At 34.7% G+C, this 13,674-nt stretch overlaps 1 protein-coding gene across 16 annotated transcripts in view; it reads left to right on the top strand.

Moving 5' to 3' along the window:
• Positions 1–13,674, top strand: part of STAU2 (staufen double-stranded RNA binding protein 2) — a 344,586-nt gene that overhangs the window by 41,345 nt on the left and 289,567 nt on the right. For all 16 annotated transcript variants that reach the window (XR_013763894.1, XM_079140529.1, XM_079140527.1 and 13 more), the window contains one exon: positions 6,228–6,387. Coding sequence is in view for 15 of the 16 variants with exons in the window: in XM_079140529.1 (XP_078996655.1) it covers positions 6,228–6,387 (160 nt within the window). In the remaining variant the exon portion in view is untranslated. The remainder of the gene's footprint in view (positions 1–6,227; positions 6,388–13,674) is intronic.

Raw genomic sequence — 13,674 nt, 5'->3', positions numbered from 1 at the left:
AAAGATTCTTCTTTTCTGTAACTTTGAAAGAGTGGGGTTTTCTAGTAGTGTTGATATTTCAAAATAGTTTTTCCTGGGCTGGGGATATAGCTCAGTTAGTAGAGTGCTTGCCTTGCAAGCACAAGGCCCTGGGTTCAATCCCCAGCACCGCCAAAGAAATCTGAAGATTAAAAGTGAAAACATTGTGAAGTGGAAAAGTAATTTTTATGTATTCATGGACAAATAGAAATCCGTGAAATAGGAATGTGTTAGAAGAATTCAGCAGGTACATTAAAGAATGAAATTGATGCATTTCTTTTCAAAGAAATAGTCACTATTTTGTCTTCGTTTGGATGATCTTGGCCTAAATCTTAAGTTATACTTCAGAGAAAGGACTTGTTTGTAAGTAGTCATTCAAAGAGTTCTGATTTTCAAAAGAGTCCTGTGAACTTACATTTGGTCTGAGGAGTACTACTTATCCCTGTAGTAAGTTAATTTCAGTAGAAATAGAAACACTGTGGTCAGGACTGTCCTGACTGTGGTATTTTTAGCTAAAATAATTAGAATTAGCTCTGTTCTTCCTAAAGGCTCATGCAGTTAGGTTTTAGTCCAGGGCTTTGTTGGTAGTACCCTAAGAGGAACCAGTTGGATTGTTCTGTTAGTGACCTCATCTCTACCTTCCATGTGAGGTAAAGGAAAGCTAGGTTACCTAGCAAGATTCTGGAGGAATCTGGAAGGATTCTGATTTCCCTACAATTTTTCTACACTTTGAAAATTTTGGAAGGGCTTATGAACTTTATAGTTCACTGCCAAGACTTCTAAGGCTGAACAGGTTTCCCCTGACACCCAGTCCTGGGGATTAAACCCTAGGTTGTTTTACCACTGAGCTACATCCCAGTCCTTTTTATTTTTTTTAGACAGGGTCTTCCTTGCTAAATTGTACAGGCTGGCCTTAAACTTGTGATCTACCTACCTTAGCCTCCTGGGTCTCTGGGATTTCAGATGCATACCACCAGGCCTGGTGGCTGTGGGGTTGGGGGGACTCCTGTAGACACCTTATTTCTAGACAGTTTCAGGATTCCTTTTGGGTTTTTCTGAGATTGGCAGTCTCCTTTTTGCTAACCTTTGTCTATTGCTTTATGTGCTTTTGTCATAGACCACTCCTTTTGATCTGTAACTTTTTTTGGCTGGGAGGGTGGTGGAGATTGAACCTAGGAGGAACTTGCACATGCTAGGCAAGTGCTGTACCTCTGAGTCACATCCCCAGTCCCCCATAGCTCATTTTGTAAAATAGTGTGTAGTACAATAATTGGCATATTCTTGAATGAAAGATAGTTATAAGTTTAAGCTATATTGTGGGATCCGTTTTGTGGAAAACAAAGTCATTTTCATTCGTACATGTTTGTGGTTTTAAGTGAGACATAAAATGTATTTTAGTGAAATAAATGATTATCTGTGGCAAGAAATTCAAATCTAGTCATGACTTTTTCTTGAGACACACTTATATAGTAATTCTCTTATATACCCCCCCTGCCACATGCTTATAGTACTACTTCTGAACTTTAGTTGTTTGAAGTTTTCAGGGGAGCTTTAAAAAATATGTATGCCTGAGCCTTATTCTCAGAATTTCTAATTTAGTTGATTTTGAGTGAGGTCTACACATTAGGATTTAAGGCTCTGAAGTGATTCAAATGTGTCCCAAGCCAGAGCTGGGACACACTGGTCAGATATTCATATCTTCACATAATCTGAACAATTTATGGCTACATTTTTTTTTTTTTTTTTCTTTTTTCCTTAGTGCTGGGAATTGAACCTAGGGCCTTATGCATGCTAGGCAAGTACTCTGCTACTGAGCTATATCCCCAGCCCTTATGGCAACCTTTAATATGTGACTATTAAATAAAAAACAATGTTTACCTCATCTCCTTTTGTTTTTTGCTCTTTTAAATTGAACTCTGAAGTAATTTAGTGTACTTTGTATTATTGTGGGTTGTTATAACATTGCTATGTCGTCTACATACCTGTGTATAGTTCTTGAATTTTTATATGGATTCTTATTTTTGTCCATAATTTCCTTCACGCTTTGAGCATATTTAAGACAGTTGATTTAGTCTTTGTGTTATATGTTCAGTATATGGGCTTCTTCGGGGATATCTTTTGTCCAACTTTTTTTTTTCCTATGAACGGGCACTACTTTCCTGTTTCTTTGTGTGCTTTGTAGTTTTTCTTGAGAACTGGGAACTTTGAATGTTATAATATGGCAATTCTGGAAATAAGATTCTTCCTCTAACTCCAAGGATTACTAATCTGTTTGTTGAAAGGTGATGTTGTCCATTTGTCTAATGCATTTTCCAAACCATTTTCACAAGGACTATGTCTTAGCTCAGACTGCTGTAACAAAATACTATTAATCTGTTGGTAGTTAAAAGAAAAGAAATTTATTTCTCAATGGTTTTTGAGGCTGGGAAGTACCATGATTTGCGTTCTACCTAATTTACCACCTGGTTAAGGGCTCTTTTCCTGACTTACAGATGCTTTTTTTCTTGCTGTATCCACACATAACAGAGAAAGAGAGATTTGAATCTCTTTCTCTTTTTGCAAACTAATCCTGTCATGGAGACCCCATCCTCATGACCTTACCTAAATGAAAGTATCTTGAAAGGTCTTACCTCCCAAAGAGTATCATATTGAGTATTAGGATTTTAGCATACCAATTTTGGGAGTATACAGTCCATAATACACTAAATTCCATGTTTTATGTGGTTACTGAAATCTCTTCTGTTACCTCCGTAGATAGTGGCTTGACAGAGTTCTCAAATCTCTGGATCCAGTAGGAAAATATAAACAATGAAGCTATTGAGGTTTTTTTTTTTGTTGTTGTTGTTTGTTTGTTTTGGTACCAGGGATTGAATTCAGAGGTACTTGGCCACTGAGCCACATCCCCAGCCCTGTTTTGTATTTTATTTAGAGAAAGGGTCTCACTGAGTTGCTTAGCACCTTGCTTTTGCTGAGGCTGGCTTTGAACTCATGGTCCTCCTTAGCTGCTGGGATTACAGGTATGCACCACTGTACCTAGTACTAATGATGTTTTTAACTGGAACTGTTGGTGTAATAATGGACAGATCATCCTCGAGTATAAACTGATGGGGGGATGTGGCATGGAGGAGATATTTTATTTGACTTATTCCTCTTAAGTTAGTGGACGTATGTTGTGGGCAGATTATTATTTATAGAGAGGTCATGTTTGGAGAGATGCAGAATAATTTTTTTTTTTTTTTTTCAGTACTGGGGATTGAATCCCAGAGTGCTTTATCACTGAGCTACATTCCTAAAAATTATAAAATAATTTTTATTTTGAGACAGGTCTCACCAAGTTGCTTAAATTTGCACTGTCCCTGCATCAGCCTTCTGAGTTGCTGGGATTATAGGCATGTGCCACTATGCCTGGCCAGAATAAATTTAACATGCTTACCTGATACCATCAGGAATCTCAAGGTCTAATATTCACATGGTTATTTCTGTATTTAATCATGAGATATATATTATTTATATCTAATGTAAAACCTTTAAACTTTCTCATCTTCATTAAATTTTAAAATTTGAAATAAAAAAGAACTCTTTAAAAATAATTTAAAAATCAGGTAAATTTATTAAAGATATATTTTAGGGATAAGTTTTAAACTATCAGAATATAAGAATTTTAATTTTTAAAAAATGTGTATGTTTTGAATTACAAATGGTGATTATTTTCAATTCTGTTTTGAAAAATTGAATACTGAAAAAATAGTACAAGCTGGGCGCAGTGGCACATGTCTGTAATCTCAGCGGCTCAGGAGGCTGATGCAGGAGGAACACGAGTTCAAAGCCAGCCTTAGCAAAAGCAAGGTGCTAAGCAACTCAGCAAGAGCCTGTCTCAAAATACAAAATAGGGCTGGGGATGTGGCTCAGTGGTTGAGTGCCTCTGAGTTTAATCCCCGGTACTCCCCACCAAAAACAAATAAACAAACAAAAAAACAAAAAACGAAAGAATAGTACAATAGGACTCATGTATCTTTCACATTCACTAATCCATGTATTTGTCATATTAGTTTATTTCTTGCTTCCTCTGTATAGATCTTTACATTTTCCCAGTACAATTTGACAGTGAATTTCTGCCATAATGACTCTTCACTTAAAAAAAAAACCAAACACTTATACATTTCTATATTAATTTGAGACTAAAGACATTTTTCTGCCTAACCATCTTGCCATCACTCATCACTAACATTTACTAGATATGCCGTTTAATAGTCTATTAGACTCTTTACTACTACTATAACAGAAAACCAGAGACTGGGTAATTTATAAAGAATAGAAGTTCCTCTGGCTTTTAGTTCTAGAGGCAGGGAAGTCTGAAATCAAGAGGCTGCATTTATTGAGGGCCTTCATGCTTTATCATCCCTAGGTAGGAGGCTGAATGGCAAGAGAGTGCTAGAGGGGCCTGTTTTTTCTAACTACCTACTCTTCCTATAATAATTCGTTTCTGTGGTAATAAATAACTTTTTCATGAAGGCAAACCCTTCGTGACTTAATCTTCTCTTAAAGGCCCTGCCTTTCAACATGGTTGCTTTGTATATTAAATTTTCAACATATGAACTTGGGAGAACACATTTAAACCATAGCTTTCATAGTCAAATTTCTCCAGCTGTCCTCTACATCCTGTCCCCCCCCCCCTTTTTGTTTTTTTTAAGATTCCCACACTACAAATCTATTCAGGGATCTTTTTTTTTTTTTGGGTGGGGGGGGGGGGGGTACTGGGGCCCCCCACCCAAAAAAACTCAGGGCCTTGTGCTTGCGAGGCAAGGACTCTACCAGCTGAGCTATCTCCCCAGCCCCTATTCAGGGATCTTGCATTGTATTTTATGTCTTTCATGTCTCTTAAGTATCCTTTAATTGGTAACAGCTCTCCCCCACCCATTCTTTTCTTTTTCTTTTGTGACATTGACTTTTTTGGAGTCTAGGCCACTTGTCTGATTGACTGTCCCATAATTTAGATCTAATTGTTTCCCTATGATTGGATTTGTTGGCCAAGAAAAGTATGTAGTTGTTGATGTGTACTTCTCATTGGATCATGTCAGGAAGCACATGATGTCAATTTGTATGATCATTGATGTTAACTTTAATAACTTGGTTAAAATATTTTCTACATGATCTCCTTGCTGCAAAGATACACTTTACTTTTATAATTAGTGAATACTTTTGTATTAATACTACAAAGTAGTAAGCAGTCTGTGAGTTCAAACTGATTGTTTATTGTGTAACTTGATCCTAAATTTTAAAGGTGAACAGTAGGTTTCTGAGCTCATATGGACATGATGGTGTAAATGGAATGTAGGATGTAGAAGAGAAAGAGTGTATATGAAATGAGAATAGACAGGTAGAACTTTTGTGTCAAGCTAAAATGATAACAGTTGAAGTGATTTTTTTTTTTTTTTTTTTTTAAGACAGGATCTTGGCTATGTTGTCCAGGCTGGTCTCAAACTCAAGCCATCCTCCTGTTTTAGCCACCATTCCTAGCTTTAGTTGAAGGTTTTTAGCCTGGTATTGGTTAAGATAATACAATTGGGATTGAATTTCAGAAAGGTAGTTTTAGCAGCAGTTTGAAAATTATTGTCTTAAATTACAGATGATGAAAGACTAGATCCAATGAGTTGTTATTGGCAGAAAGAAGAGGAAGACTTGAGAAATATTCATGAGGTTAAAATGAACAATTTACTGACTGGTTAAATGTTCTTTGTGGGGATTGAATTTCTTGGTGATAAAATATTTAATAGGTTTGCCTAATTTATTGACTACATTGTGCTAAGCATAACATTTAAGTCATTACTTTTTAATAAAGCCCGTATAGTGACAGGACCTTTTGACTTCTTTTACAGTTTCTCTTACTGGTACTTATTGTACTTTCCTGGGGACTATTTGAATGGCATTAATATGATTCTATTTAGAGAAGAGTTTTCTATCTGATTTATTCTACTCAAAATGTACACTTTTAGAGCTGCTGTTAATCTTTGAGCTACATTAGATCAATTTGGTAAAACCTCTTAAGATTCTTTTACTAGGTAAAATAAGATTTTTGTTGCAAATGATCCCTAAGGTCACTTCTACCACTAAAATTCTGATTCTGTGGTATTTTTGGGTTTCACTCAGACAACCCATTTTATTTCCTGAAAAAATTTTCATGTTTTCTTTGTCTATTTATGTTTTCTAAGATGTTCTCAGTGCAGCTGAGTCTTGGAGAGCAGACATGGGAATCCGAAGGGAGCAGTATAAAGAAGGCCCAACAAGCTGTTGCTAATAAGGCTTTGACTGAATCTACACTTCCCAAACCAGTACAGAAACCTCCCAAAAGTAATGTTAATAACAATCCAGGTATGGTGCTCACTTGTTTCCTTTTGTTGCGTCATATGTATTGTTCTCTGTTTTATTTATTTGGTAGGCTCGTTGCACATTTTAATAGTAGTGTGTACAAGATAACTGAAATAACTGAAGGTGAGATGATGAATAATATGATTGCAATTATTTAAAAAAATTGCTTTAGTGGATATTCAAAAGGTACCTTATTTACTTTTTAAATGTTGGCAGAATCATTTGTATGCAAAGCCCAGAAGATGAGTGTTTTTCTAAAATAAAAATAGAAGTGATCAGTCTTTCTTTTTAAATGTATGATATGCAATTTTAATAATTAAGTTATTCTTTAGTTTAGTACACAATTATAAAATTAACCCTAAGCATCTTTTTAAATGCTTTGCATGTTGTTATAAAATTTTAGAAATGGTTGTTATTCAGTTTAGAGTATTACATGATGTTTATTCAGAAACCCATAAATCTAAAAATCACTTGTGCATAAAAGGCTGAGTAAATGACCATTCTAATTTTAAGATCCCAAGGATAATTTTAAAAAGTTGTTTTGAGGGGCTGGGGAGATAGCTCAGATGGTAGAGTGCTTGCCTTGCAAGCACAAGGCCCTGGGTTCAAATCCCAAGCACTGCAAAGAAAAAAAAAAGTTGTTTTGAATGTATAAATACCAAAAGCATTTTGTATGTCCAGTTATCTTTTGGGAAGACGCAAACCTGTACTGGACATAGTGTTTCAAGTTAATAAAGTTCATATAAGTTTAGTATCAGCTGTATATCCATTTACTCATTCATTTGTTAACTTATTAATACAAGTTCTTATTTTCTGGTCAATATTAATATTGCCTTAAGCATTTATGTGATGTGTAAAAAAAAATGACATTGAGACTGCCAACAGTGACTTCCTGTTCTGTTTAATTATAGTTTCCATGCTTGTACTCATAATCAGATCACTTAGATAGTTATTTCTTTCTTATGCAGCCTGTACTAGGTAGGAATAGTCTGTTGTTTCAAGGACTACTAGAGTTCCAGTGTTTGTCCTATTAATAGACCTTTTGCTTCTTTTAATTGTTTGTAGTTGTTATTAATTTAAAGAAGCCAAAGTATTACTATAATAAAAAAATGAAACCTATTGTGTTCAATTTGAAGTTGATAAATGACTGTTTACTTTTTAAAATTTTAAAAAATGTCTTCAAATTACTGGTTGATCATTAGTACCACACTACTATCACTCTTAATTAAGCACTTGCTTTTACATATCCAAGAGGTATAAAACATTATCCTTTTCTGTGAATATCTCATAGTCTTATACAAAATGCATAACTTTTTAAAAAATATTTTTAGCTGTAAATGGACATAATATCTTTATCTTTTCATGTAGTGCTGGGAATTGAACCCAGTGCCTTACACACACTAGGCAAGTGCTCTACCACTGAGCAACAACTCCAGCCTCATAAATGCATAACTTTAAAAAAAATTTTTTTAGTTGTAGGTGGTCACAATACCTTTTTTTTTTTTTTTTCCCCAGTGCTGGGGATTGAACCCAGGGCCTTGTGCTTGCGAGGCAGGCACTCTACCAACTGAGCCATATCCCCAGCCCGCTACAATACCTTTATTTATTTATTTTTATGTGGTGCTGAGGATCAAACCCAGTGCCTTACATGTACTAGGCAAGTGCTCTGCCTTTGAACCACAACTCCAGCACCATAAATGCATAACTTGATGGTAGTTGTTTTAATCAGCTTTTTTACTGTTATGACCAAAAGACCTGACAAGAACAATTAGAGGAGGAAAAGTTTATTTTGGCATTGAAGGCTTCAGAGGTCTTTGTCTATAGATGGCTGACTCCATTCTTTGGGGCCAAAGGTGAGGCAGAACATCATGGTGGAAGAGTGTGGCACAAGAATGTGACTCAGGACGTGGCACCAAGCAGGGGGATGAGGAGGGAGGCACAGACGAAATACATATCCCAAAGGCTTGCCCATAATGACCTACCTCCTCCAGTCCTTCAGACACGCACTGCTTGCCTACAGTTACCATACCATGCGTCGATTAAGTTAAGGCTCTCTCAACCCAGTCTTTTCACATCTAAACTTTCTTGCATTGTCTCAGACATGAGCTTTTGGGCGGGGACAACTCATATCTAAACCATAACATTAGTGATTAAGTGCCATGTGAATAATAATAGCAGTCAATATTGTAAGGGAATGATACACATGGCCTGAAATAAGATATGGGCCTTGAATGAAGAGTAGCCAATTTCAAAAGGAGAGGAAAGAATATTCTAGACTGAGAGAATGAATAAAGTCAGGAATCTGGACAATGGGTTTGGTTAAAAAAAATTATTTTTTTGTAGATAGCTTTTAATTGGAATGAGTTGACAAGTGACTAGTAGGGAAAAAAGAGTGGAGGTATAGATAAGGAGTGAATTGTGATGGACTGGAATACCAGCTTTACAAGATTGAATTTTTTCTGTAGTTTGGGGGAAATTAATATTTATGAGAAAGTGTATGATGGGTTTTAAGATAGCATTTTAGGACATTCGGTTTGACATGTGAATGGAAGGTGAACAGCTGGGAAATCATTGCTATAGTTTATAGAGGGAAATTCACATACATTGAGTCCTGTATGCCCCCACTCTGGAGGGGTGCTGGGAGTGGCATTTGGAAGAGAACGGAATGAACTCTCCAAGGTATATAATGTAAAGCAGAAGAAGTTGTATATTTAGCTCTGAGTGAAGTCCACATTTAGAGGAACGTAGCAGGAAGTAACCTACCAAGTGTTAGAGAAGCAAACAGGAGAGTCTTAAAGGCCATTGGAGATGTTTCTGTTGTTGAATGTCATAGTAAGCTGAGAGAAGGAATAGATTGTTTTGGGTAAACTTGTAAAAGTATACAATCATATACAGGTAAGTGCACAGATTACAGTCGAAGAGCTTGATGAAGTTTTACACTGTGTACATTACTAGCTCCTAAGAAGCCACTTTTGGTCCATAAAACAACTCTAAAGCCAATCTTCTGATTTCTGTCAGATTAGTTGTTCCTACTTGTTGGAAGCATACACTGGATTCTTCTGTGATTGTGAGATTCACCTGTATTGTATTTAACAGTATAGTATTTCATTACTGTAGAGTATTCCTTTGCATGAATATGCCATAATTTACGTATTCATTGTACTTTTGATAGTTATTTGAATTGTGTCCAGTTGGGGCTATTAGAAATAATATTGCCATGCTGCCATGAACATTCTTTTTTCTTTTCTTTTATTCTTTTTTTTTTTTTTTTTAAGAATTCAACCTTTATTATTTATTTATTTAATTAATTTATTTATTTTTGTGATAGTGGGGATCGAACTCAGGGCCTTGTACTTGCAAGGCAAGCACTTTACCAGCTGATCTATCTCCCCAGCCCTATTTATTTGTTTTTTATGTGGTGCTGAGGATCAAATCCAGTACCTCAATCAAGCTAGGCAAGCACTCTAACACTGAGCTATAACTCCAACCCCATAAACATTCTTATACATTTCTGATCAAAATGTATGTAGATTTGGAACTATTATATTCCATTAGGTTATACATGTGTTCACTATTAATACATAATGTTAAATACTATCAATTTATTTTTTTACTAAGAGTATAGGAGAGTTCTTTGCATTCTTATTAACTATTTGATAGCTTTCAAAAAAATTTTTACCTATTATGCTAAGGTGTTTAATAGTAATTCACTGTGGTTTCATTTGAATTTCCCTAATAACTGGTGAAGGTGCTTAATGAAACACCATGTACTTGTTGATAGTGTCATATATATATTGGTGTTCGGATAGCCTCTGTTTAAAGTGCTAGTTGGAATATTTTTTCCCATTAAAAAAAAACTATTATCTTAAAATTTTTTTTCCTGTTTTTTATTGATTTGTGGGATTTAAATATTTTGGATTCATATCCTTTGTCATATATAATATTACATATATCTTCCATACTCTTAATGCTACATTTTGATGAATAGAAATTCTTTATTTTAATGAAGACCAATTTTTTAGTCTTTTCTTTTATGGTTAGTGCCTTTTTTGGTATACTACTTCTTGTCTCCCACAGGGTTATATATTAAGATAACCTCGCTTTATTTTTAGAAACTATCATTTTGTCTTTCTAATTTAATCTACAACCTGTCAGGAATCAAATTTTATGTGTGATGTTAGGTAGAGTTTGGGATTTTTCTTACTCTTTTCAATGTATAGGCATTCAGTTTATCCAGCAGTACTTACTGAAAATATAGTCCATTCCCCTGTTTGATGATTATTTTTATCACACTGAAAACAAGAGTTCTTTGCAATCCCTGGAGGTATCTTATAACTTAAGTGTTACCGTGAGTGTTTTCTGTGGAAGCATTCCTGAAGAGGTAAAGAAGTAATGCATTGCATGGGTGGGGGGCGCTTAGTCTAGTTCTGCATGAAGAAGGTGGGGACACTCTGAGAGATGAAGACTTTTCAATATGGTTTGTGCTTTCTGCTTCTCATTTTCTTTTCTTTCATAAAGACCAGTTTCTAACATTGCTTTAAAAAAATACTGTAGTCATATTTTCAAATGAAAAATTGGAGATTATCTGTTTAATCTTATGTAAATCTCACATGAATACAGTACTTTTACAGTTATTTTAAAATCCAATTCATGGTATGAGTGGCAGATACAGTATATCCCACCAGTGTATTCTTATCATTTCACTGATTATTTCTCCCCTCCCCCACCAACTAATGATTTTCAAACACATTAGATTTCTTATTTATTGCCTCACTTAACGATGAAGTCTTTTAAACTTTTTTCCCACTCCATTTGAATTTTATCTATTTGTGACTAAATTGCAAAATAGAATTCAAGGTGACATAAATGTTGAATGATTAGCATGTTAATTATTACCACAATCTTCATGAAATTTAAAATGTAATTTATAAAGGAAGTCTTTGGGAAACTGTTAGGCTGTTTCTAATAAAGTTAAATATAAATCAGCTCTGAGACCAGCAGTTCAACTGTTGGGTTGTTATCCATAAGAACTGAGTATGTATCTGTTAAAAGACTTAGCCAAAAATGTTCAAGATAGCTTTATACATAATAGCCTCAAACGGGAAACAACTCAGATATTTCATCAATGGCAGATTAACAAATTATGGTATTTTCATTCAGTAGAATATGATTCAGTGGTTAAAAAAAAGTACAAACAACTATTGAGGGAAAGGAGCAAGACAAAAAAAAAAAAAAGGTTCATATCCAGATGCAAAGAACAAGCTAACAAATCTGTGATAACCGAAGTCAGAACAAATCATTTGGGGAGGCAGGTGTTGACTGGAAAGAAGCTGAAGAACTCTCTGGGTGGTGGAAATGTTTTTAACCTTGATCTGAATGATGGTCATGTGACTCTACATATGTAGTAATTCATTAAACTGTATGCTTAAGGTTTGTGCATTTTACTTTTGTCCCTCAGCAAAATACTGTAAGAAAGAAACAGAAAGGGAGGGAGGGAAAGATGGAGAAATTGGTGTGGGAAGAGAGAGGGAGGAAGAAAGAGAATATGCTTTACTTTTTCTGCCTTTGCTATAAGTGAATGTAGTAAGTTAGGGATTTGGACTAACTGGATTTCCTCCTTTATTTTTCTTGTTCCCTTTTTTAAAAAAAATTTGTTTTAATTAGTTATATATAAATCTTGCTCCCTTCTTTTTAACCTTGATTTAGTTCCTGTTCTTGTATTCTTCAGTGATTTCACATTTCATTTTAAAAAATGAGACCAGGGCTGGGAAGATAGCTCAGTTGGTAGAGTGCTTACCTTGCAAGCACAAGGCCCTGGGCTCAATCCCCAGCACCGCAAAAAAAAAAAAAAAAAAAAAAAAAAAAGAGACCAGCAGTTTATTGAACTGCTTATGACCTGAATGCCAATTGTGCATCTGTGTAAGTCTCTACCTTCCCTTTGCTGGCACCTCTACCTTCCCTTTGCTGGCACCTCATACTAGCCCCAATTTCTCTGCTACAATAAATGAACCCATTTTTGGATGTAAAAATGGAATCTAAAGCATATGGTCTAAAAGTCATGATTCAAAAAAAGTAGTAAAGAATTTATATTGAATTTTACTTAATATAAAAGTTTTATATTGTTTTTTAGTTTATTAGAACATACGTACACATATATTTTGCTAAATGACTTATTTTGGTACTTAAGATAGTTTGACTTAATTTTATATTGTTTTTTTTTTTATTCAAAAAAACTTTGAATTTTAAAACTTTTACAAAAGTAGAGCAAATAGATGTGAATGTCCCCTGTACCAGTCACTAACTTCAACAATTATCAACTATGGCAGCCAATCTTGTTTCTCATCTCTTTCCTTCCTGGGATATTTTGAAGCAAATTTCAGCTATATTACTTCATCCTCAATACTTTTTAAGACAGGAACTCTTAAAAAAATTAATAACTCCATTATCAAGGAAACAAAACTACATTTTCTTAACATTAAAGTCCATAGTTAAGATTTCCATATAGTCTCATTTTTAAAATAATTGGTGTATTTTAATGAAGATTGAAACAATGTTCATATGTTCATTTATTGCACTTAATCTGTGATGTCTCTTTAGTCCTGTTTTTTTTTTTTTTTTGGTGGTACTGAAGATTGAACTCAGGGTGCTCTACCACTGAGTACCAGTATTTCCTGTAAACGGATGACTTAAGAGACTATATAGATTCAGATTTGATTTCTTTGGCAAGACTGGGTAATTTTGTCTACTTCTGTTGCATTACCTCAGAGGACAATTTCTTGTGGTCTTCTATTTTGTGATTTTAAGGTTGATCAGAGGGTTCTTTTATTGTTAGCCTGGTTCATCCATTATCCATTTTCCCATTAACATTTGACCTAATCGTTGTAGCAGCCTGTTGATGCTCATTGCTTAGAAGATCCATTACTTTATCTGGAGATGTAAATGGGTGATTTTGATGGGGCTTACTCCTTCTACATTTGTAAGCTGGAATTATTTTAGCTAATAGATGAAGAGATTTTCTTTCATCATCTGCTTGTTCTGAGTATAGTTTATTCAGTAAAGGCAAGATAAATGCTTGAGTCTTTCCCTTTACGTGTAAGTGTCATGTACAAATCTGAAACCAATGATTTCTCTGAAGTTTTTTTTTTTTTTTTTTAGATTGGGAAATGTTATAAACCAAACAAATGATGTTGTCTGTCTTCATTGCTAGTGGATTGTTTTTAGTCCTCTTAAATGGATAGAGCTAGAAATCTTGGTCTTTAACATAAATATAGTTGCCTAGTTTTATTAATG

Source organism: Sciurus vulgaris (assembly GCF_902686455.1).
Source record: "Sciurus vulgaris genome assembly, chromosome: 1".
NCBI lineage: Eukaryota > Metazoa > Chordata > Mammalia > Rodentia > Sciuridae > Sciurus > Sciurus vulgaris.
This window is presented reverse-complemented; position numbering and strand designations above follow the sequence as displayed.